The sequence below is a fragment of the Pseudonaja textilis genome, chromosome 6 (genome assembly GCF_049901715.1).
Source record: "Pseudonaja textilis isolate UNSWEBS1 chromosome 6, rPseTex1.2, whole genome shotgun sequence".
Taxonomy (NCBI): Eukaryota; Metazoa; Chordata; class Lepidosauria; order Squamata; family Elapidae; genus Pseudonaja; species Pseudonaja textilis.
The window spans coordinates 11237115-11261443 of record NC_141995.1 but is presented as its reverse complement, the minus strand read 5'-3'; the positions used below and the strand labels follow the sequence as shown (position 1 = coordinate 11261443).

The following is a 24329-nucleotide window of genomic DNA, read 5'->3' as shown; positions in this document are numbered from 1 at the left end:
TGATGGCAGATAGATAGATCACTGAATGATTCTGTGAGAAACTCAATCTGCCTGCTTTGCCTGATTTTGGGTAAAAGTTGCTCTTTTATTAAAATAAAAAATTCAATATTTACATGCATGGTGTGTTGTGAGTTAATTTTGTGAGTTTGCTTGCTAGCAAATTTTATGTGACAGACTGAGCTAGCCAATGGCAGATAGATGGATTTCTGAATGAATCTGTGATTCTGTGAGCAACTCAATCTGCCTGCCTGCTTTGCCTGATTTTGGGTAAAAGTTGCTCTTTTTTTATAAAAAAATTCAATATTTATATAAATATTTATAATATTTACATAAAAGCCATGCCCAGCCAGTCACATGACCACCAAGCCACATCTACAAATTAGGCCACAGCCACAGGACCAGTTAGTGGTCCCTGGGATCTAAAATTATGCGTTTGGTGGTCCCTGAGGTCCGAAAAGTTGGCGACCCCTGTTCTAAGCAATTTGGAGAACTGGTTGTTAGAAGAAATTACTGGCCTAATCCGGTAAGGAAGGCAGGAAGGAAACATTCTGGTGTTGCTTACAGAAACTGCCTCTCCATTAACCCTTATTACATTCTTGGCAGGACTAGACTTCCCATCTCTGGAACTTCTCTGGAGTTTTTTTCCCTCCTTTGCTGGTACTTTGCTTGTGTGAAATGACCATTCAAAGTCATAATGGCACTGAAGAAAGTGACTTATGACCATTTTTCACACTTACAACTGTTGCAGCATCCCCACAATCATGAGAGGTGAGGAGATGTGTGCCTCGATGTAAGTGATATTGAGTTGGCCCTACCCAGCCAATAACATGACCACCAAGCCACGTCCACCCAGTCACATGACCACCAAGCCACGCCCACCAACTAAGCCATGCCCACAGAACATATTGTTAAAAAATTTGAATCCCACCCCTGCAAGTAGTCCTCAATGGACGACCACGATTGAGTCCAACACTTCCCTTCTTCTTTATGATAAAGGGTCAGAGTGGAATAGCAGCAAAAAAAATCTATCATACAGAGGACTCAATATGGACTTCAGTATGTGTATAAGATTTAGCAGTGGCAAAACAATGCAACGACACCTCGCCGTGCAATAAATAACCTCTTTTCTCCCTGTACAAACCATCACAGGTAAAATTAGTTCTGCTGAAGTCTCACGGATGCCCTTGAGGTTTGGGGCTCCTGGCAACTAATGAAGAAGTACTGCTGGGTGTCACCAAGCAGTGTGGGAGGCATTCATCTTTATGGCAGAAGCAATTAAATCCGCTCAGCTCTCTGAGCATGACGCACATGGAAATGCCCAGCCTTTCTTTTCCTTAAAGGAAATTTAGGGGCGGCTGACATATGAAGATAAGCATCTAGGAAATGTCAAATTGGCTCAGACATCCCTTGATAGCTCCTGGAAAGGGTGGAATGAGAGACTCATCTATCTGTATGAGGACACAATAAATCCTTGGAGAACATGGCTAGGATAATAGACTTTTCAGATGAATGTTGCTGCCGGGTTTTCAAATGCTCAACTCTTGAAAGGGTGGGATGGGATGGGATGGCTGGTTACAGTGCTCTGAGATGTTTATTTCGCTGAAGAAGCCACTGTAATCATTCAATTTATTAACTTTGGTTAACGGATCTTCAGCAGGTCATTGGCTTTTAAGATGTTGGATTTAGAACTGGAGCAGATTCATGCAGAAATTGTTGAGGATGCTAAAATGTATTGGGTGACTTTGGACCACTGGCTAATTCCTAGCTTCTCCTTCACCATAGAGGTGTTATTCAAGAGTCAAATTGTAGAAGGTCAATCTATAAGTGTTGAGCAGAGGTTGTGTGTGAACCAGCTCACAATGTTTTTTTTAATACAAATACAAACCAGAGAAAGAGATACCATATAAACAAGTTCTCGCTCAAAAGTTGTCGGAGCTCCATCACTGGCGGCTTTGAAGAAGAGACTGGACAGCAGAGGTGGTACTCAGCAGGTTCTGACCAGTTTTGGAGAACCGGTAGCGGAAATTTTGAGTAGTTCAGAGAACCGGCAAATACCACCTCTGACTGGCCTCACCTCCATCTTCTCTCTGCCTCCTGAGTCTCAGCTGATCAGCTGGGTCTTCTTTTGTTGCCCTGCACAGGAGAATGGAACTGGAAAGCAGGTTAGTGGGGTGGGGAGGGAATGGGATTTTGCAGTAACCTTCCCCCAGGAGTGGGGAGGGAATGGAGATTTTACAGTATCCTTCCCCTGCCACACCCACCAAGCCACATCACACCCACCAAGCCACATCCACATAACTGGTAGTAACAAATTTTGAATCCCACCACAGCTGGACAGCCATTAGTTTGAAGTTTGAAGCAGAGGGTTGGACTAGAAGACCTCCAAAGTCCCTTTGAACTCTGTTATTCTTTTCTGCCATCTAAGGGTCATTTGCAGCCTGGATGATACATTCTTTGGTAAAATATTTGTTGTGGTTTCATGGACAAGGTGGACGGTGGTCTGTTAAGATTTTTCCTGAAGCATTATGTCACCCTTGAAAGCCATATTTCACTGAGGAGTTTCAAGGCTGCCACATTCAGTGCCTGGGAATTTGGGAGGGGGGATTTCATAGTGAAGTAGACTCAACAACATTCTTTCTCAGGGAATCAAGGACAAGTTGCTCTGCACCTGGAGGGGAGTGACTGGAGGAATGTCTCCAGCTGGGATGAAGATTTGATTGGGCCATGTGTTGGACTGATGGGTGCAGGGGATGGATCTTTGATTTCTCTTTTGGGAAGGGAAAACCCAGAACTCTCAGATTCGGGTTTTCCCAGATGTGCCAATATGACAACTCTAATAAAATGGAACTTTGAAGAAATGTCTGCCTCTGAGTTTATTGAAAGTTGTTAGTTGGAACTCCGACACAGTAATCAAAGATTAAAAATAACACTAAACATGAAATATAGCAATAGCTAAAGAGTAAGCAACGCCTCTTTTTAATTAGTTACCTTTGGAATAAGACATCTCTGAAGAGCCTTTGAAAGCATGGCCCTCCAAAGTCAGGAAGCATTATAGATAGCTCTATCGAAAGGACAGTTCCTTGTAATCATCAACCTCAAACAGAGCCGAGAATCTCAGGGCATATAAATATTAATATGAGAGCAAATCAATCTGTCCTTTCGGTCAAGTCACCTGAGGTGGTGCAACCTCTTAAATATTTCAAAGACCGACTTGTTTAAAATGAACATGACATTTTCCTTTCGGGTTAAGAAGGAACGCAGTTTCTTCTTCTTTTCCTTATCAATGAGGCTTAATGGAGATGCACTATAAAACAACTTTAATTTAACCTGCCATTTACTTAAATTGATGGAGATTCTCTCCTCATCCAGATCTGGCATTACATTACAATGTCCTATGTCAAAATTGTTATCGTGGTTTAGCCTTGAGATAAAGTTACCCAGGTCTGTGACTAAAACCAGTGAAATAATTACAATAGTTGATTTTTGTTGATTTCAGAGAAATTTAATTATAACTGAACTTCCCAAAATTTTCAAAACAGCTTAGAAACACTGTGCATATACAATATTCAATATACATTGCATATTCAATATACATTGAATTCATTATCATACATTCCAATATATGGCAAACAAAATACACTACAGATAATCCTTGACTTACGACCACAATTGGCCCCCAAATTTCTGTTGCTAAGTGAGACATCTATCCAGCGAAATCACCCCATTTTATGACCTTTCTTGGCACAGTTGTTAAGTGAAATACTGCAGCTGTTAAGTTAGGGTCCAGATTGTTGGGACCAATAGGGTGCTGGCAGTCGGCAGAGTTAACCTGCAATACTGCATTCTCACTGTTGTGTCACCACTGCAGAAAGGTGATCACATGACCGAGGGACAATACAACTGTCATAAACACATGCCAGTTGCCAAGTGCTCAATTTTGATCATATGACCATGTAGATGCTGTACCAGTTATACATGTGGAAACGGTCATGGTGTTGTGGTTCACTGGCAGCCTGTGCAGATGGCAGTGGAATCAGTCAGTGGAGAAGAACAGGGACCAGTACAGGAGTCTGGAAAGGACTCGGACAAGGGTCCTGCATCCAATGCAGAGATGGGGCCAGGACCATCTGGGAGTGGGGTGCTGCCTAAGCTGCCTCTGGAGCCTTCAGAGTCTGGTAGCAGTGAGGCAGAGGACCCAGGGGAGCCTGTTCCCAGTGCGCACATGCACAGAGATGCTAGAAGGCAAGAACCGCTGAAACAAAAGGAGTGACTCGGGAGTAAGGCTGGGAGGTGATTGCCCCTCCCATAAGGGATAAAGGACAGGCAAAGATGATGAAACCTTTGCAGGAAGCAAAGTCATTCATTCAAATTCATTCTTGAAGCTCTCTGTACTTCAGTTGGTTTTTTTCTAGTTCATTGGACACTTCTGTTATTGGCAGCACTTCATAGAAAAGAAAGTGGGTGCTTATTTCAAGGGACTGTTTGAATTAATTCCAACTGGGAATGAAATAATTCTCAGCATTGCAATAAAACAAGACTTGTCTTTTAAAGAAGCATATGAGTAATTACAGTCTCGGAACATGGGACTTTTCAGTGCCGTTGTATCTTTGAATGGTAATTTGAGGACTACCTGTACTTTGAGGAAAAGGAATATGGTTGTTCTTACTTCCTGTTTTATGTTAGTTAAAAATGATCTCTATTGTTGTCTGCCACATAACTAATTTCCTTGAGAGCTGCCTAGAGATGGTATCATTGCATGTTCCTCCCCTATATCCCTACTAGGGAATTCCCACTGGTGTTTTGCTTTATTTATATTGTTCATATTCAATTGCTCATTTTCCGAACCAGCGGAAAATTAGATATTGCAAATGCATATATATTACTGCATTACATTCAAGGCATTATTTTAACAATAGGGAAAAAAGTTACTTTCAAGCAATGATATTTCCAACGGGAACCAAGAGCAAAACTGTATTTTGCCATACACGCTGAAGTAGTCCAAACAGCATTTTAGTTTGAAAACCAACAGACCATCACATCTGACATGGTAATTACTCGCTTCAAACTCTTTGTGCCAAGAGTGGCCCATTTTACCCTTTCTTACATTTTGAGCTCAGCAAAAATGAAGGAGAAAAAAAAAGACTTTGTATCTGAAGAATGAACATCTGGAAAACGTCTCCAAAATAATCTGACATATCACATCAAAACTCCACAGGCAAGATTGCATTATTTTGCATAGACTGCAATTAAGCATCATTTCAGAACCATGTGTTTCCCCAATAACACAACCTTCTGTTCCGAATCTAGCCTGGCATTTTATTCCTGAGCATCCCAGAAAGAATCCAGAAAAAGTCAGTTTTACTTAATTCTCCTCAAAAGCAATAAAATTTTCAGCCAACTCTTATTTTTTTCTTTCAATGGAAAGCTGAATTCAGTGGATTAACTATCAAGTATACCTGCATAGAATTATAATCTTGATTATAGCACTGTAGTTAAAAACAATTTTCATTAAGTCAGACTGACTGTAGGCTGGGCCTTTTATTTTCAAGGGAATATATTACAAAACGATGAATGCAGAATCTTAGGTTTTGCATTTTAAAAATGGAATGGATAGAACATAAAATGTAATCCATCTCTGGACAATCAACTTACAATCACAACTGAACCCAACATTTCTGTTGTTAAGTGAGACATTTCTTAAGTGAGTTTTGCCCCATTTTGCAACCTTTCTTATGATAGTTGTTAAGTGAATGTGGCTTCCCCATTGACTGTACTCATCAGAAGGTCATAAAAGGGGATCACATGACGCCAGGACACTGCAACCATCATAAATATGAATGAGTTGCCATGTGTCTGAATTTTGATTACGTTATCATAAGGATGCTGCAACAATTGCATGTGTGAAAAATGGTCATCACTAATTCTTTCAGTGCTGTTGTAACTTTGAACAGTCAGTAACTGAACTATTGTAAGTCAAGGACTATCTTTTTAGGATTTCATTTCACTCTTTACATCCTTTGATATCAATAAATTCAATTATACGAGTGACCTAAGACCACTGATTTCAGTGGGATTGAAACAGAGATTTTATATTTCTACAGCTCAACCATCAGTTTAAAAACCTAAGTTTTGATACAATGAATGCCTTGAAACTCAGAGACATTAACATGTATAGGAAGTAAAATTTGCATGTATATTCATGGGGGGGAAGACAAAATAATTTATACTGCTAATTAAAAATGTAAATCCAATACAATTCTATATACATATTTCAGTGTATCAGAACAACTGCATTCATTTTTGCCAGATTTTTTTTTTTTACTCCCAGATTCAGAATTCAAATATCATGCAACACCCACTTGCATTCTCCAAATAATTTAAATGTATTGCCAATAAAGAAACCAGAAAGAAAGAGATGTTTTGGATACTGGCCACAGATTTGACACACAAACACAAGTTTGTCCCCAGCTGTTTTAGAATGATAAGAGAAACACAGTTGTATACATAATGCAAACTTAACAGACTTGGAGAAAAAGCCAGTTTCAGTATTCAACAAAAGCAATATATTGTGATATATTGGTTAATCTGAAGTCTTTGTTTCTATATGCACCACAGTGAAATTCTAATGCACCCATATTTGAGGGTCTGCAATTGCGTTTCTTCTCACTCCCCCATTTCTCTGAACAGCTATAGCCAGGGGTGGGATTCGACCGATTCAGCATGGTTTGTGCGAACCGGTAGCTCCGAAGATCAGCTGTGAGAGAACTGGTTCACTCCAACAATCAGCTGTTGGGCCCGACTCTAGTCTGTGCTTTATTTCTGGGTTTTCCAGCTCAGCTGATTCACGTGACACAGCAGATTGCTGCACATCAGCTGTTTTACACACAGGGCTTGCAGCAGAAGGTGAGTTGCAAATGTTGCACGCGTGCTCAACAAAACCAGTTGTTACACTGGTCGAATCCCACCCCTAGCTATGGCATATTGCTACAAGTAGTCCTGAACTTACTACCAGTCACTGAGTGACTATCAAGTACAGGAAATCAGGAGTCCAAGCAGTACAAATGAATATAGGTTTATGTTATGCTAATGCTATCTACAAGAATTCGAATGACTAATGGTCAAAGCAAATTGGCAGTAGATAAGAATCAAGAGAATTCAAGGTGAGGTGGACTTAGATCTCTTATGAGTGTGAAGGGACTTGAGACTAATAACGTGTTTGACCTTTCCCTTGGACTCAGCCAGCTCATTTCCTACAGTGACTGTTAGAATTACAATGGACTTTCCCACAACTACTTATGATTGAGATTCAACATTTCAATGGCTGTCCTACCCCTCCCAGTCATGTGATCTCATGTTGGATGCTCAACAACTGGCCTGCATTTAAATTACATGACCATGATTTATGACACCAGAGCCGTGGTGGCGCAATGGTTAGAATGCAGTACTGCAGGCTACTTCTGCTGACTGCTGGCTGCCTGTAGTTTGGCAGTTCAATTCTCACCAGGCTCAAGTTGACTCAACTTTCCATCCTTCCAAAGTGGGTAAATTGAGGATCCAGATTGTTGGTGGAAATATGCTGACTCTGTAAACTGCTTAGAGAGGGATGTAAAGCACTATAAAGCGGTATATAAGTCTAAATGCTATTGCTATTGCTTTTGACAAATACCAGAATTTACTTCTGTTTTCCAGGAATAATATGCCCATTTCAGACCATATTGTAACCATTGCGCCACCACTGCTCTTATAATTTCAATCCAACCCTCCCCTCAAAAAAATCTTGGAAAGATGGGAGATAACTAGTTAGTTTCCATTGGGTCAAAAAAAAAAGAGCCAAAAATAATAATATCATTGTATTCATTTCAATAAAACATGTGAAAAAGTAAAAAGCAACGAACTAAATACAATGAACCAACTACTAAATTAGGTGGTACATGCAGTCCCACACACTCTAGCTGTGTTTATGTTTGGTGCAAAGTCAGTTTGGTTTAAGTATGGTTTACTGAGTGAGCTGTGATTATTATGTTCCCATATCACACTACGACATAAATCATAGTTGAGGTAAATCATTTTACCTCAAGTTTACATAACAAAACTTGATGGCTAAGCATGACTGGTGAATGTCATGGAACTTAATTGATCTGCAATGCGTTGGATTTCTACAGTGACACGTAATCAATTAAATGGAAGGAAATATAAACCAGCATTTTAATATCTCAAATGTGATTTTTTTTTTCTCGAAAAGAACTAACCTTTTCATCCCGCCCTACCACCACCATCCAGTCAGAACTGATGAAGCTTCTTGCATGAGAAGCAAAATGTCTTCTTCTTCAAGGATTTTTTTCTTCTTCAAGGGGGAAAAATAACCACCTTTGAGACAACCATGGCCTGAATGACTGAGAATTTCCATATATGTTCAACATGTTAGTAATGCCATTTTTATCAGTTTCCAATCCTTCAGGAAAAAATGATTAAAAACACTCTTTCCATCTCTAATTCAAAGCATGCATTCTTGGGCATTGCGCTCGCACATAGAAAGTTATATAATCTGTATGCCAATGTAGATGTGGGTGGAGAAAGTCTAATAAGGCCAAGTGTTTATATCTATTCTCCAGGAAAACAATAACCAAACCCCTCTGACTAAATTCTCTGTCCTTCAGCTGCATCCATTAACATTTAGCCATGGATTCCATTGTAAATCAGCCCATGCTGGTCCATATTGCATTGCGAAAATATTTTCATGCCTCAAATGTCTTGCTTTTTAAATCTGGAGAGAGAGAAATCTCTGCATTATTATGTGTTGAGTATCTGCCAAGATTAATCCTTGCATATAAGCAAAACAACAAATAGGGCGGGTGTTACAGAAGTCAGAATTTTATTCCCACTTGATAAATTCAGTGGGGCCAAGGCTGCATTGCTAATTACAGGAAACTAAATCTTGCTAAACTCAATGAACATAAATTGTGTTAAATAATTGCCTGGCAATTGCGGTACTCTCTTGTAATTATTTAACTTACATTTGCAATGCGGTGGAGGTGGGGGTTTTTTTTTAAGATGGGGTGAAACTATAGGCATTAGGGTGCTTACTAGCAGATGGACCAATACCATGGCAAAAACAATTGGCAGGAAATGGGTTGAAACAGACCAGTTGATTCTCTACTGCACCTTTTCAGGATTCTCCCTGAATATTAATTTTCTAGAGAATGTGCAGAACAGTCCTACCAAAACTGGAATTAAAAGTTACAAATACAGTATGTTCAATATTTGCCAAATTTTCTCCCGACCTCAGAAGTAAAATACTTTCTCATTTCATGTCTATGGAGATTTCTCAGTCCTCCAGGTCATGGTTGTCTTAAAGGTGCTTTTTTTCAAGAGGCAACCAGGCTTTCTGGTTTTTCTTTGAAGAGCTTTCACTTCTCATCCAAGAAGCTTCTTCAGTTCTCAAAAATGCTTCTTGGATGAGAAGCGAAATGTCTTCGAAGAAAAACCAGAAAGTCCAGTTGCCTCTTGAAAAAGCATCTTTGAGCTTCTCATTTCTTCTACTCCTGGAAGTTTGTGAATTGTTTCCCGTAAGTTGTATGTTGCAATGAGGACATATCAGGCAACGTCAACTGAAGCATCCTAGAGAACCAGATTTAAGATGATCTTCTAGGGTCACCAGAAAGCAAAAGAGAAATCTAGTTTTCTGCATCTCTGTAACACCATTTATGGTCAACCAAATGATCTGCAGTCCAAATAGCCCCAGTAGCTCCGTTCCTCCTAAGAAGCAGTGATTCCAGAAAGTCAGAAATGCATATATCCTTAGCAATCTCTTCCAACTCAATTCTTAGCAAAAGAAAAGTTTTTCTTCTTCATAACATTCTGCCCAAGGAAGGTACTAACTTTTTTTTTTTTAACAAACAAAGCCCTCTGCCATGGACTGATCTGCTAATAGTAACTGCAAAGAAAATGAATTTCTCGTGACCTAGAAGAGGAATCCCCAATGTTTTGTGCTAGTGGGGACCACTCATGTAAATCATCTTGCAAATGATTGTTAGGGTTCTTATTTATCAATAGTGGGATTCAATTTTTTTTACTATTGGTTCTGTGGGCATGGCTTGGTGGGTATGGCATGGTTTGGTGAGCGTGGCAGGGAAAGAATCCTGTATAATCTCCATCCCCTCCCCACTCCTGGGGGAAGGTTACTGCAAAATCCCCATCCCTCCCCCACCCCACTAACCTGCTTTCCAGCTCTGCTCTCCTGTACAGGGCAACACAAGAAGACCCAGCCAATCAGGGACTTGGAAGACAGAGAGTAGATGGGGGCTGGGCCGGTCACAGGTAGTATTTGCCAGTTCTCCAAACTACTCAAACTTTCTGCTATCGGTTCTTTAGAACTGATCAGAACCTGCTGAATGCCACTTATTCACAAAATGTGAAAACTGCTGTAGCAGCAGGCACATAAGGAAGTGCAGAGCACTGATTTATCAGAATGCAACCCACCAAACGTTGGATTCTCATCTCTGGAAAGATGAGAATAACCTCTGCTTATGGTTGACCTTTTTTCAGTCATGTGAGCTTGCTATCAAACAAAGTTCAAGGCTCCAATCACCTTTTATTCTAATTTTATGTTGGGTTAACTTGAGGTCAAGAAGCATTCTTGACAATAAAGTTGAATCTGCTTATGGGGGGGGGGGAGGTCAGAGAGCTTATGGGCACTAAAGGAATTGTCTGCAAGCATATTTATGTTGCTGGGTGCCATAGGGAGGAACTAAGGACCAGTAACCGTCAAAGGACAGCAAAAAGTTTTTGCAGAACAGAAAGAAGAATATGAAAAATTGTATTTCCCTGCTGAGCATTAAAAATGAGAAAAAGCCTGCATTACTTGAGATGAATGGGAACAATTTCTTTACTGTCTTTTTGTTCTTTTGTTCCTTCAATTTTTATAGGCTGCTTTCCTTCTAGACCAATAGATCTGCCAAAGACAGTGAGAAAATCCTCTTTTCTACAAATTGCCAGTGTGCAAAGCCACAAGGAAATGTGTAGAACAAAAATAAAGTACTTAGGTATTCTTAGTACCTTGCAAACATTTGAATTCTTGTTGCAGGAGGCACGGCATTGATTCTGGTGAATGAATACATGAATATGGATGGTTGCCATAGACCCTGAGAAAGCTGCTGAGAAAGCAGAGGGCACTCATGTGCATGTGCAAAATTCCATTTGCACGAATGGAGCGATGCACATGTGCCCTCCACTCACATGAGTGGAGGTACAATCACGACCATAAGAGCCTTCTGCTCGCATGAGAGAAGCATCATGTGCAAACAGAAGGGCACACCGCTCATGTGAGTGGAGCTTTGTGTGTTCATGCTTCCCCGATGCTCGCGCAAGTGGACCTTTGCCCATGCATTGCTTGCGCAGCCAGGGGTGGGATGCTGCCAGTATAAAAACTGGTTCAATGATCACGTGCCTGACGCACATTGCACGCGTGTGAACAGCAATGCAAAAATCCTTACCTGCTATGTTCCTTCAGGGCAGTAACACAGCTGAGGAGCAGTAATCCGTTCTTCCACGCTGATCAGCTGGGATGATAAAGGTGTGTGGGCCCACATGATCATCAGAGCAAACCAGTTTGCTCCCAGCTGATCTTCGGAGCTAGGGGTTCACTTGAACTGGTATGAACTGGCAGAACCCCACCCCAGTGCACTGCCCAGTTTGAAACAGACCATGATCCAGTAGTGGGGAGTTGGGGTCCCCTGCTTTACAACATCCTTGGTTTCAGTTTATTAGTTTTCATCTGTGTTTCTTCCCTGGGTCATAAATCCTGAAAAATCACTGTGTATTGATCAACAGTTTGCTTCAAGATATTGTCTAATCATGTCACATTAAGCCTTTCAAGTGATCTGTGTGTTTACTTGGTGCTAAATCCTGGAGGCCGCCTAGATTAGTCCTTGCAGTCATCTTGGAAGGATTTCAGAAGTAGTGTGTCATTGCCTGCTTCCTAGGGCTGAGAAAGAATGACTGGCCCAAAGACACCTAGCTGACTTCATGATTAGGATAGAACTAGAACTCCCAATTTCCAGGTTTCTAGCCTGGTGTCTAAGCCATTACACTAAACTAGGTCTCTTCTATTTATTTACTGATGAGAAACGACACATTACAAAAACAGTACACAGTTCTAAACACAAGCACAAATAAAATACTAACCTTTAAAAAGTGTTGCTTTTTAATTTTGAAGTTTTTAAAACGTTTTTAAAGAAACCAGGCCGCTATGTTTGTTCTGACCAAGGCTTTACAAAATCACGAAACGGATTCCTTGTCCTGACAAAACCCCTTTTTATTTCGCTAATGTGAATTCCTATCATATACATCCAGCAAAGTCCCAGCAAACAGTCTTTCAAGGGTAAATTGCAACTACAGACTTTATCAGGCTTGGAGAGTTGCCAGGCCGATAGCTTCCAAGCACAACGCTGTGCGAGGAAATACTTGGCAAGGAGTTTCTGTGAGTCACGAACTTAGATACACAAATCTTCACATTAATTAAATGAATTAATTGTGTTCTGTAAACATCACTTCCCTTTCACTCCTATTTACTCCCTATGGGATGGGCCTTTACTCCCAAGTCAACCCTCGTTCTTTAACTGTACCCTTCTCCTGGCAGATCTGTGCATGCACACATCAGAAACAGGCTCCAGCTGTTCTTCTGCCCCACTGATCTCTGACTCCGAAGGCAGCTGATAACTGATGGGTGGCCCTGGCCCCATCTCTGCCTCCGATGCAGAGCCCTCATCAGAGCCTTCCCCCAACTCCAGGACTGGCCTATGTTCCTCCCCAACCTCCTCACTGTCCGAATCTGCCGTCGAATCTGCTGGATGCTGGTGGGCCACAACAATGTTATCAGTAACACAATTGTTATAAAAAAATTTCTGAAATCCCTTTTATAACATGTATAGAAACAAATTATTAATATTCTTCAATCTATAAGCAAGAACATGACATAGACATTAGGCGATCAGCCAACACCATAAAAGATTCACAGTGAATAAAGAAATTTACCTGGAATCACTTCAAAAAGGAACTTTCCTGGGTTTTCGTCACTGGAAGGATGCTCCATCACACGATTTCCAGGTAAGAATATGGTACCCTTAAATATAAAATTAGGGGAAAGGACAAGATGAAATTTTTAGATAAAAGGAGAAAACAGTCTAGTTCAGAGGCATCAAATTCAATTTCATTGAGAGCCACTTTAGGGTTGTGTTTGATCTCAGGGTGGCTGGGGAGCGTGGTATGGCCAGGAGGGGCATGGACAGTGTTATGTCCTGAGGACTCTAGGAGTTCTCACTCAGGTCCACTCACTTGTGTGGGCGTTATTTCCCCCATTCCCATTGGTCAGTTCTCCACAGCAGCCAGCTATAAAAGCAGGCTGCGGGGTCCAACTGGCCGCTGATTGCTGCGAGCCAGTTCCAGGCTTGGCAAGCACGGTCAGCCCTTTATTTGTAAATAAAGTACTGTTGCACTCATGCTCTGGTTCAGCCTCTCATTGCTCAAACTTAACACTGGCGACGAGGATGGGATGGCTACCAGAAGCACCTTGCAACCGCTGAGTCACTAGCCACCGATCTACAGCCCAGAGAGAGCGATCGGTTGGCAACAGGGGAAACGCTGATCCGCAGCCAGAGAGAGCGGTCAGCTAGCGAAACGAGCGATCAAAAAGAGCAAACGCAGATCCGCAGCCAGAGAAAGCGGTCTGAGTCAAATAGTTAGAAGCGTCTGTAGCCGCTTGTTAGCCTCGCTACGGGGAAAGTGAAGCGCTGCGAGCCGCAGCCGCTCTGCATTTGGCGCGAAATTCAAACGGGTGTCATTTGAATTTCGGGCCAGTAGGAATCACAGCACAGCGCTGTAGAGAGTCACTAACGCCCACTTTTTTTTGGCGCGAATCAAGACACCTCCAACGGCTAGCAGCCAACGTGGTAACCCAGAGAGAGAGAAAGAGAGGGTAGCAAAAACCTCTCCAGAGCTGATATCACTTGTAACTCACGAGCGTTCGTAGTCCCAGAGAGATTTCTCCCGCAGGTAGCCCAGCCGTTCCAGCACCATGAGTTCCAATCCAGTATTCCCGGCGTTTAAACCAGACGAAGAGAAGTGGGAATCGTATAAGAACCATTTCAATCATTACATCGATGCGGTCGGCCTGTCGGATGCGGGAGAGCATCGGAAAAAATCCTATTTCCTAATCTACTGCGGAGCCACCGTTTACGATACCGCTGCAGCACTCGTGGCGCCGAGAGAATTAAAAAACGTTCCGTGGTCCGAGTTGCTTGAGATCCTCACAAACCACTACGCTCCCAGACCGTCACAAATCGCCAGGAGGTTCACGTTCCGAATGAGGAAGAAATCAAGCAAGGAGACCATCAACCAATATATGGCCGCCCTCAGAACAGCAGCCCTGCACTGCGGGTTTGGAACATACCTAGAGGACATGCTCCTCGATCAATTGGTTTGTGGGGTCAAGGATCTCAACCTACAGAGGCGACTGCTTGCTAAGAAAGACCTCAACCTCGCGCAAGCGGTAGAGGAGGCCCTAGCAGCCGAGCTAGCTACGAACTCAGCCACCAAAATTCAGGGCCCAAGCGCCAAGCTAGCAGCGTTCCCAGTCCATTCCGAAGAGGTGGAAGCGGAGGAAGGCCACAACGATGAGAACGATGTCCATCGCCTCACCAATGACAGACGGTCGCAGGTAGGGGCCAAACAAGAATACACCGGTCCACCCAAGCACATCACCCTGTGCCTAGCCTGTGGGGGATCACATCAAAGGGCCACCTGCAAGTTTAAAGGAGCCGTTTGCAACAACTGCCATAAGAGGGGGCACATTGCGAGAGTCTGCTAAGCCCCCAAAGCGCTGCACAAAGACCCCGTCCTCGCACTCGGGACCACAGAGGCAAGTATTAAACTGTCGCACGCACCGCCTTGCCAGGCGTACTTGCCACTCTGTTAGTAAAATTTCTCTCTCCGTTTCCCTAGAAGGTAAACCGTGCCACATGGAGGTTGACACAGGGTCAGCGCTCTCAATAATCTCGTGGAACACCCTCAAGAGACTCCACCCCAGCCTATCTACTACCCGGCTCCAGAGATGCCAGTTCGGTCTGAAGGACTACCAGGGGAAGGCCATTCCCGTGATCGGCAGAGGCAAGTTCTTTGTCAGTTTTAGAGCTTTTAAAGGCCACCTACCTCTAGTGGCAGTTAACGGCAACCTACCCACCTTATTGGGGCTCGATTGGTTTCCCCACCTCGGCCTAGGGTTAACAGGAGTCCATGCTGTCTCAACCTCAGACACTGACTCCTTATTCGCTGACTACGCAGATGTGTTCAGCGAGGAGCTGGGGTGTTATAATGGAACCCCATCTCGTTCACCGTTGACCCCAGGCAGCCCCAATCAGATTAAAACCACGTAGAGTTCCATTTGCTATTCGACCAAAACTAGACGCTGAATTGGATAAACTACTAAAACAAGGGGTCATTGAGCCAACAGATTTCGCCAAGTGGGAGACGCCCATTGTCACACCCCTAAAAAAAGATGGTAGCCTGAGAATTTGCTCGGACTACAAGACAACAATCAATAAATATTTACAAGTTAGCGCCTATCCTGTGCCCATCATTCAGCATTTATTGCATACATTCGAACCGGGCAGTATTTTTGCTAAATTGGACATGTCTCAAGCATATCAACAATTCCCTGTTGATAACCAAACAGCGGAACTTCAGACCATCGCCACTCACAGGGGTGCCTTCCGATGCAAGCGTCTCCAATTTGGCGTAAGTGTTGCCCCGGCATTTTTCAATCCCTCATGGAGCGGATTTTACAGGGCCTCCTGGTGTAGTACCCTACTTCGACGACATCTTGGTCTCGGCCAGGGACAGACCCCAACTCTTCCAGAGAGTGCGAGCAGTGTTAGAGAGGTTCAGACAGCATGGCCTCAAGTTAAAAAAAAAAAATGCGCCATTGCCACTAGACAGGTGGACTTTCTGGGTTATAAAATTGACGCCTCTGGCATTCACCCCCTGGAGTCCAAGGTCAGGGCGATCCACGAAGCTCCCACACCAACCTCCAAAACGGAGCTACAAGCTTTCTTGGGACTCCTAAACTTTTATGCATCCTTCTTGCCCCATAAAGCCTCAGTAGCCGAACCCTACACAGATTACTAGACAAAAAGTCACCGTGGCACTGGGGGCACAAAGAAGACCAGGCGTTTAACGCCGTCAAATCACTACTTACGCCAGAGGCAGTGCTCATCCAATTCGACCCCAACCTTCCTTTAGTACTGGCAGCAGACGCATCCCCTTTTGGAATTGGGGCGGTCCTTAGTCACCGACTCGCCAATGGCGCCGAGGCCCCATCGCCTTTTTCTCCAGGACGCTCTCGGCCACGGAGCGAAATTACAGCCAAATAGACAAGGAAGCCCTAGCAGCTGTTGCAGCCGTGAAAAAGTTTCACGAATTCCTTTTTGGCCACTTTTTCGAACTGGTCACCGACCATAAACCCCTCCTGGGCCTACTGGCCGGCGACAAGCAGACACCTCAAGTCCTCTCCCTCGGATGACACGGTGGACGCTTTTTCTAGCGGCCTACTCATACAAACTTATCCACCGCCCGGGCAAAACTCTATCCCACGCTGACGCACTCAGTCGCTGCCCCTTACCCGCTCCGGCTGAAGACCCAGCTCCTGTCAATGCCATTTTTGAAATCACCCAGTTGGACCTGCCCATCACCGCCCTTGACATCGCCGCCAAAACCAAGGCAGACCAAACGCCGCCCAGGTGCTCGACTGGGTGAGGAGGGGTGGCCGGGAGGCAATGTTGATAACAAATTCGCACCCTTTAAGACTCGCATGCAGGAGCTGTCCAGTTTGCAGGGTTGTCTACTGTGGGGCACTCGAGTGATCATTCCGACCTCGCTGCGCACCCGAGTCCTGGAGGCGTTGCACGAGGGACACCCCGGCATTGTGAGAATGAAGGCGCTGGCACGCAGCCACGTATGGTGGCCGGGTCTCAGACGAGGACATTGTCAAGTGGGTAAGTTCCTGCAGCATTTGCCAGGAATCCCGTCCTGCTCCCCCCATCGCCACTCCTACCAGATGGGAGAGCGCCAGCGCCCTTGGACGAGAATCCATATCGATCTGGCCGGCCCGTGCATGGAAAGATGTTCCTAGTGGTCGTGGACGCTTATTCCAAGTGGATAGACGTGGCGCAGCTATCCACAACAACCACACTAGCAATCACCAACGTGTTAACGCGCCTGTTCGTTGACCCATGGACTACCCGACTCCTTGGTCTCCGATAATGGCCCACAGTTCGCATCAGTAGAATTCAGCCGTTTGCAGCCAACCTAGGCATTCGCCACATTTTAACAGCCCCATTCCACCCTCAGTAGTAATGGGTTGGCTGAAAGGGCCGTCAGGACCACCAAAGAGGCCCTCGCTAGGTTTGGCAGAGATGACTGGCACCACAAACTCTCACGGTTCCTGATGAGCCAGCACTCAACCCCCTGTGCAGTCACCAATAAGTCCCCAGCGGAACTTCTGATGGGCCGACGCCTGAGGACTGTATTGGATAGACTGCACCCACAATACTGCCTTGACTCTCCCTCGCTTCCACTTCGGGGTTAGACATTTTATGTTACAGGAGCCGATATTCGCCAGGAATTTCGCTGGGGACCCACTTTGGATTCGGGCGAAGTCATCGCCGTCACCGGCCGAGATCATATAGAGTCAGGCTGGAGGACGGTCGCGCCTGGAGGAGACACATAGACCAACTCAGAAGGCGCCTCAGCAACCTCGCAAACAAGGATCCAGAGTCTCCAGTCGAAGGGGAACCGTCCCATCCGCCACCCAGCCACATCGCACCCAGTGACCAGTCTGCGCCAGCGGTCGCCCGGTCAGCCCAAACCTGGACAACAGCGCCCAGAGAGTTGATCAACCGGATCCAACCCATGAGAGTTTGACTCCAGAAACCAACCCGGTGGTTTCCAAGGATTTCCAGTCCAGAGAGAGTGTTGGTGACACTATGCCCGCTCAACCGTCACAGACTGATGCTGAACAGTCAGACAATGTTCCCGAGTTGCGCCGCTCCGGCGCCAACACAAACCCCCATCTACCTCAAGGACTATGCGTGTTCGCATCTGGGGGAAGGGGTGTTATGTCCTGAGGACTCTAGGAGTTCTCACTCAGGTCCACTCACTTGTGTGGGCGTTATTTCCCCCATTCCCATTGGTCAGTTCTCCACAGCAGCCAGCTATAAAAGCAGGCTGCGGGGTCCAACTGGCCGCTGATTGCTGCGAGCCAGTTCCAGGCTTGGCAAGCACGGTCAGCCCTTTATTTGTAAATAAAGTACTGTTGCACTCATGCTCTGGTTCAGCCTCTCATTGCTCAAACTTAACAGACAGCTTTACATCACTCATTGAGGCTCCGTTTTCAGCCGTGATGGCCTCCTGCAGCCCTCTACCAGCAAAAACTGAGCCCAGGTGATCCCTGTGTGGCCCTCCCACTCTCCGTTTTTGCTGGCAGAGGCACCATGGGCGGGTCCTTCACTGTTTCCAGGGCAGGCCTGCAGGTCAGATCTAAGCACCCTGTGAGCCAGATGTGGCCTTGAGTTTGACACCCCTGGTCTAGTTGGATCATTAGGGACACATTCCCCCACAACCAGGTCTCAAGTAAGATCATTCATTACGGTAGGACAAGGAACACTTTCTCTTTCCTCTTAAGAAAAAGGACAGATAAAAAGCTTCTTGTGAAGGCACTTTGTAGCTTTTCTCCCTATCTCAAAAGTCATGTGAGGGTTGGAGACTGGACAGTAATTGTCAGATCCAGGAAGACCTCTTTTCAACAGTGCTAGTATCATTCTATCCCCGAAAGTGACAACCTTCTGGATACAGATTGTCATGCTTCCTCCAGGCAAGAATTAGGAGGTGACAGAGGTCATTCCAGAAAGCACTGAAAGCGTTCCAACCTAGAAGTAAGGAGAAATGTTCTGACAGTGAAGAACAATTAATCAATGGAATAGTTTGCCTCTCAGAATTGTGGGTGTTCCATCACTGAAGGTTTTCAAAAATAAATTGGATAATAAATTCTACCAGGATGGTAAAAAATCTCCTGCCTTGAGCAGGGAATTGGGCCAGAAGACCTATGATCATATGTTCTATTTTCTCTAAGAGCCATGGTGGTGCAGTGGTTAGAATATAGATCCTGACTGGCTCAAGGTTGACTCAGCCTTCCATCCTTCTGAGGTCGGTAAAATGAGGACCCAGATTGTTGGGGGCAATAGGCTGACTCTGTAAAACCACTAAGAGAGGGCTGTAAAGCACTGTGATATTAGTCTAAGTGCTATTGCTATTGCTACTCCAGTGGTTCGAGCCCAGCTCTGTGAGAAGGAGTGAACTCCTGTCGCTCGATCCCTGGCTCCTGCTCACACATAAGTTCAAAAACATGCAATATTGTGAGTAAATAAATGGGTACTTAGAGTGGCCTGTGAAGCACTGTGAAGCAGTGTATAAGTCTAAGTGCTATTGCTGAATGCTATTTCATAGTACTCTGCAGATCAAAATCCATCTCAGATAATACGGCAACAGGATGCTGTAGCACTGGATTCAGCCCAGTTCCAACAGAGGGACCAGGTGCAAAATCTACTTGATGACACACCCACCCTGAAAACCCCACAAAGGCTCCCAAAAGCCCCCTAACTTCCCCCCCACACAAAAAAGTATTGCCAGTGATATACTACTAATAAAAAGCAAATGCAACTTACAATGAAATTGATTTGGTTTGAAAGTAGCCACTGAACCCTATTTGCTGTCTCGGTTCACAGTTCATATTTAACCATGGTTTTTGGCAAGGCAGCAGTAGCCATTGGTATATTCATGGGGAAAAAATGTCAAACTCATGGTTTGTCCTCTCTTCTGTATAACTCTTAAACAAGTGTAGCTGAAACTTTAATATACAAATTACATCCGGCCAACAATTCCCTTCTACAGCCAGTCCTCCATCATACTTTTGATTTTCAGAGTTGACAAAAATCTCAATTGGTGTTAAGGAGATCAAATTATGATTCACGGTTATTAGCTCTGTGCACAGTCTCCGGCAGAAATGGAGAGAGACAGAAATGGAGAGAGAGAGAGAGAGAGAGAGACAGAGACAGAGACAGAGAGACAGACAGAGAGACAGAGGCAGAGAGAAAGAGAGAGAGGGGGGGAGGGAGAGAGAGGCTTTTTCAGGAATGCATGAAGAAGAAGTTTAATATTTAAAGTCCACACTTAGTAGAGCTATGCAGTGGTTATGTTTCCCTATAAATACAGCTGAAACTGAATCTGAGGCTCCTTCTTGTTTGCTGATGATCGATCGGAGACTTCTGCTTTCTCTGCCATCTGCAGGCCTGGGGCACGCAGAGTATAGATTTTCATTTTGACATCATTATTAGACGTATTTTTCCAGCAAACATACAACGAGGCAATAGAACCTGCATTGAGCGGAAGAAATATTTCTTTGCTTTGATATTCCAAGTATCCAATTACTTGATTCTTTATCTTTCTCCTCCCCCAGAATTAATTTTTGTATTACAGACGTAAGTATGCTCGCTCTTTCTTTCTTTCTTTCTTTCTTTCTTTCTTTCTTTCTTTCTTTCTTTCTCTCTCTCTCTCTCTCTCTCCTTCCTTCCTTCCTTTTGTTCCATAACAGCATCACAGAATAGAGTGGCAGATCAGTGATGGTTATGTCTACCTTTATGCCTTAAGATAGTAACTGAGATTAATTGAATAGGCTGGGCAGCTGCCATGGATGAATTTATCCTATTACTTTCTGAATGCTTTTTGAAGCAGACAATTCTTTTGTTTCTATGGCAGTTTAGAATCTTTCATATTAATGTGAAAGTTCACATGATTGCTATTTGCAATTTTCTTTAACACACAAATATATAAGGGAAACTGGCAAGCACATTTTCCTTACATATTCCTTATCCATCCTATGCATGTCTTTTTGTGTATGCATTTCCTTTATGAATGTGTTTTTATATGCATCTTTAATGGAAAACTGTCTAAAAACCAGAGAGAATTTGGAGGAAAAAAAATAGGTAAAATGAGGAGCAAAAAATTCACTTCTCTCCCTTGCACCTGGCTTAATTAGTTGGATGAATATAGATCAGGGGTCTCCAACCTTGGCAACTTTAAGACTTGTGGACTTTTAACTCCCAGAGTTGCAGGCCTGAATTTTTATTTATTTATTGAGGTAGCTTTCAAACAAAACTAGAGACACGTTTTTTTCTAAATCCGTTTATCTTACCCTGTCTCTTCTAATTACTTTATCTTCCATTATCAGCCCAAGCTGTCTTTATTTTTAGGTTCCACAAACTTTTACACATTGCCACTCAATTCTAATCTTTAAAATAAATGTATCTGTCTGGAATGGAATCTGAATTAGGGTAGGTGTCTCTGTGGAGGGAGGGATTTACAGCATGGACATATCTGGGTAAGAACTAGTAAAATGTTCACCAGTGAGACCACACTTCAACAGAAGAAGAAGTTAAGCACATGTGGTGTTGATGGAGCTTGAAACAAAGTCTACAAAGCAATGGATGGCTTAATTAGTTGGATGAATATAGATCAGGGGTCTCCAACCTTGGCAACTTTAAGACTTGTGGACTTTAACTCCCAGAATTCCTCAGCCAGCAAAGCTGGGAGTTGGAGTCCACACCTCTTAAAGTTGCTAAGGTTGGAGACCCCTGATTTGTAGATGACAAATAATGACAAATAAACGCTTAGGAATGTACAGTCTCTGAGAGAGTGGAAGGTTGAACTGGACTTTGGATGGCTTGTCAAGGACCACAGTGAAAAAGTGGATGTTATTAAGACCAACACTAGTTCTGAAAAAGAGTCCCGATACGTTATGTGACGCTGCCATGACGATGAGAGTTTGACACCCCTGGACTAAGGAGAACCTTCAGCCTCTGCCCTTTAAAATCCTCCCCAATCTTTCAAACATTAGAACAATATTTTTGCTTCCATCATCCTTGGAGCTCTCAAGAGCCACAAAAGAGATACAGGCACCCACTTTGTCACTCTGTCTTACTCCATAAATATTCGTTTGCAAAGCAGAACTGCTAGGTTTACGCTATTTTACTTATTTTATTATTAAATTTCTATGCCTCCCATCTCTCCAATGGAGGTATCTTTGATTTAGGTCTGTAACAGAGGCTGCCTATTACTGTCATAAGTCATATGTCCTAAAATAGTTACCCATGGGGCCGATCCAATTTTATGAGCTTTTAGCGGTAGACTTAAAGCAAATGTTCTGGTTGTTAAGCGAATGCCACAGTCTTGAAGTGAACCTATTCTGTGTTGAGCATTTTTGCTGAACACCAGAAATAAATGCCGTTTTTTAGCAACAATGTTGTAATGTGACCGATGAGGCAAACTGTCATAAGTGTAGGTCAGTTGCTGAGTGCCCAAAATGTAGTCATTGATTGTGGGTGGTGGGACGGCTATTGGAACAATCCAGAACTGGATTGTAAGTACCTTTTGAGGGGGCGGCTGTATTGGAACTTTGAATGGTCACTAAGTAAGCAGTCATAAGTTGAGGACTACCTGTAGGCCAAAATCAAATAAACTACTTTATGGCTTAGCCTGACATCTGAACAACATTTGTGCAACATTTTATACATATTTAGGTTCTATATGTAAGACAGAGCTGAGCTACGTGTGAAATTTGCTATCTTTAGGATGTTGTGATGTGGTTTGTAACCAAAATACACCCACTCTGGGCCAAATATGAAATCCAGATTGGCTTGCATTTGGGAAAAGACAAGATGAAGCAGAAAAGAAAGAAACTTTCATCTATTCCCAGTTTTGTGGGTAGTACGGAAAAATGACACTCAAGAACGATATCTCTAATAGATGCCCACTACGCAGGTGTGAACTGCTGGGGGTTCGCAGGGGTTCAGGATAGTGGTGTGATTCAAAAATTTTTACTACCTGTTCTGTGGGTGTGGCTTGGTGGGTGTGGCTTAGCTTAGTGGGCGTGGCTTGGTGAGAGTGGCAGGGAAGGATATACTGTAAAATCTCCATTCCCTCCTCACCCCACTAACCTGCTTTCCAGCTCCGTTCTCCTGTGCAGGGCAACAAAAGAAGACACAGCCAATCAGCTGGGACTCGGGAGGCAGAAAAGAGATGGGGGCGGGTCCAGTCAGAGGTGGGATTTGCCGGTTCTGTGAACTACTCAAAATTTCCGCTACTGGTTCTCCAGAACTGGTCAGAACCTGCTGAATACTACCTCTGGTTTGGGAGAACCCTTAGCTAAGATTCTCCACATTTTGGAGAACCCCCAAATCCCACTCCTGGCTGGCCCTGCCCGCTCCGCCCCTCCCAGGAGTCCCCACGTGGCCCATTTTGGATGCAGGTAAGTGCAAGGTATGCGCGGAGGCTCGGGGAGGGCAAAAAATGGGCCTCCTAGAAGTTCAGGAAGGTCAGAGATGCCGTTTTCGGCTTCCACAAAGCCTCCGGAACCCGGGGAGGGCCAAAACAACCCCCTCTGCCATGGTGCAGGAGGCTGACTAGGCCACGCCTACCATGGCCACGCCCACCCAGCAACTGGGCAGAGAACCCCTCGCTAAAATTTTGAAGCCCAGCCCTGCCCATATACATAAACATTTTCACTGGCTCTGAGGATAACATTAGACAGTCAGTCTAATGAATCATTAAAGCTTCCAATGAAGTGTCAGCTATTACACTTGCATTACAATGTTGCTCCCTATTAAATAATAGTTACTGATTTTGAAAATATTCTCAATGCATTGTTTTGACTTCTGCTTTCACCATCAATCACATACAGTATTAATCACCAATGAAGCTTCAACCTCTCTTGTTCAATTGTGCCGCAGTTGCTCATGGTAACTGAAAAATGCACCAAGGCAGCATCTCCTTCTCAAAAGTCTCTCTTTCCCTTTTAAGAAAGGTAAACAAACAGAGTTTATTCCACAGCAATTTGGTGGTTTGAGCTGAAAACAAACAATTAAAAAAAAAAAAACCTGAACTCTCACCACCAACGTATCAGGATATAAGGTTCTCCGTATAGGAAGTCCTTGACTTACGACCACAATTGAGCCTCAAATTTCTGTGGCTGAGTGAGACAGTGGTTAAGTGAGTTTTGCCCCATTTTGCAACTTTTCTTGCCACCACTGTTATGTGAATTGCCGCAGTGGTTTAAGTTAGCAACACAGCTGTTAAATGAATCTGGCTTCCCCGTTGACTTTGCTGGATGGAGGGTCGGCATCACATATATCCCGGAACACTGCAACTGTCATAAATATGGGCCAATT

At 43.9% G+C, this 24329-nt stretch overlaps 1 protein-coding gene across 1 annotated transcript in view; it reads right to left on the bottom strand.

The window, feature by feature from the left end:
• The window catches only part of ARHGAP24 (Rho GTPase activating protein 24), a 385919-nt gene that overhangs the window by 232321 nt on the left and 129269 nt on the right, over positions 1-24329 (bottom strand). The window contains exon 3 of the mRNA XM_087935845.1: positions 13033-13120. Coding sequence (XP_087791971.1) covers positions 13033-13120 — 88 coding nt within the window. The remainder of the gene's footprint in view (positions 1-13032; positions 13121-24329) is intronic.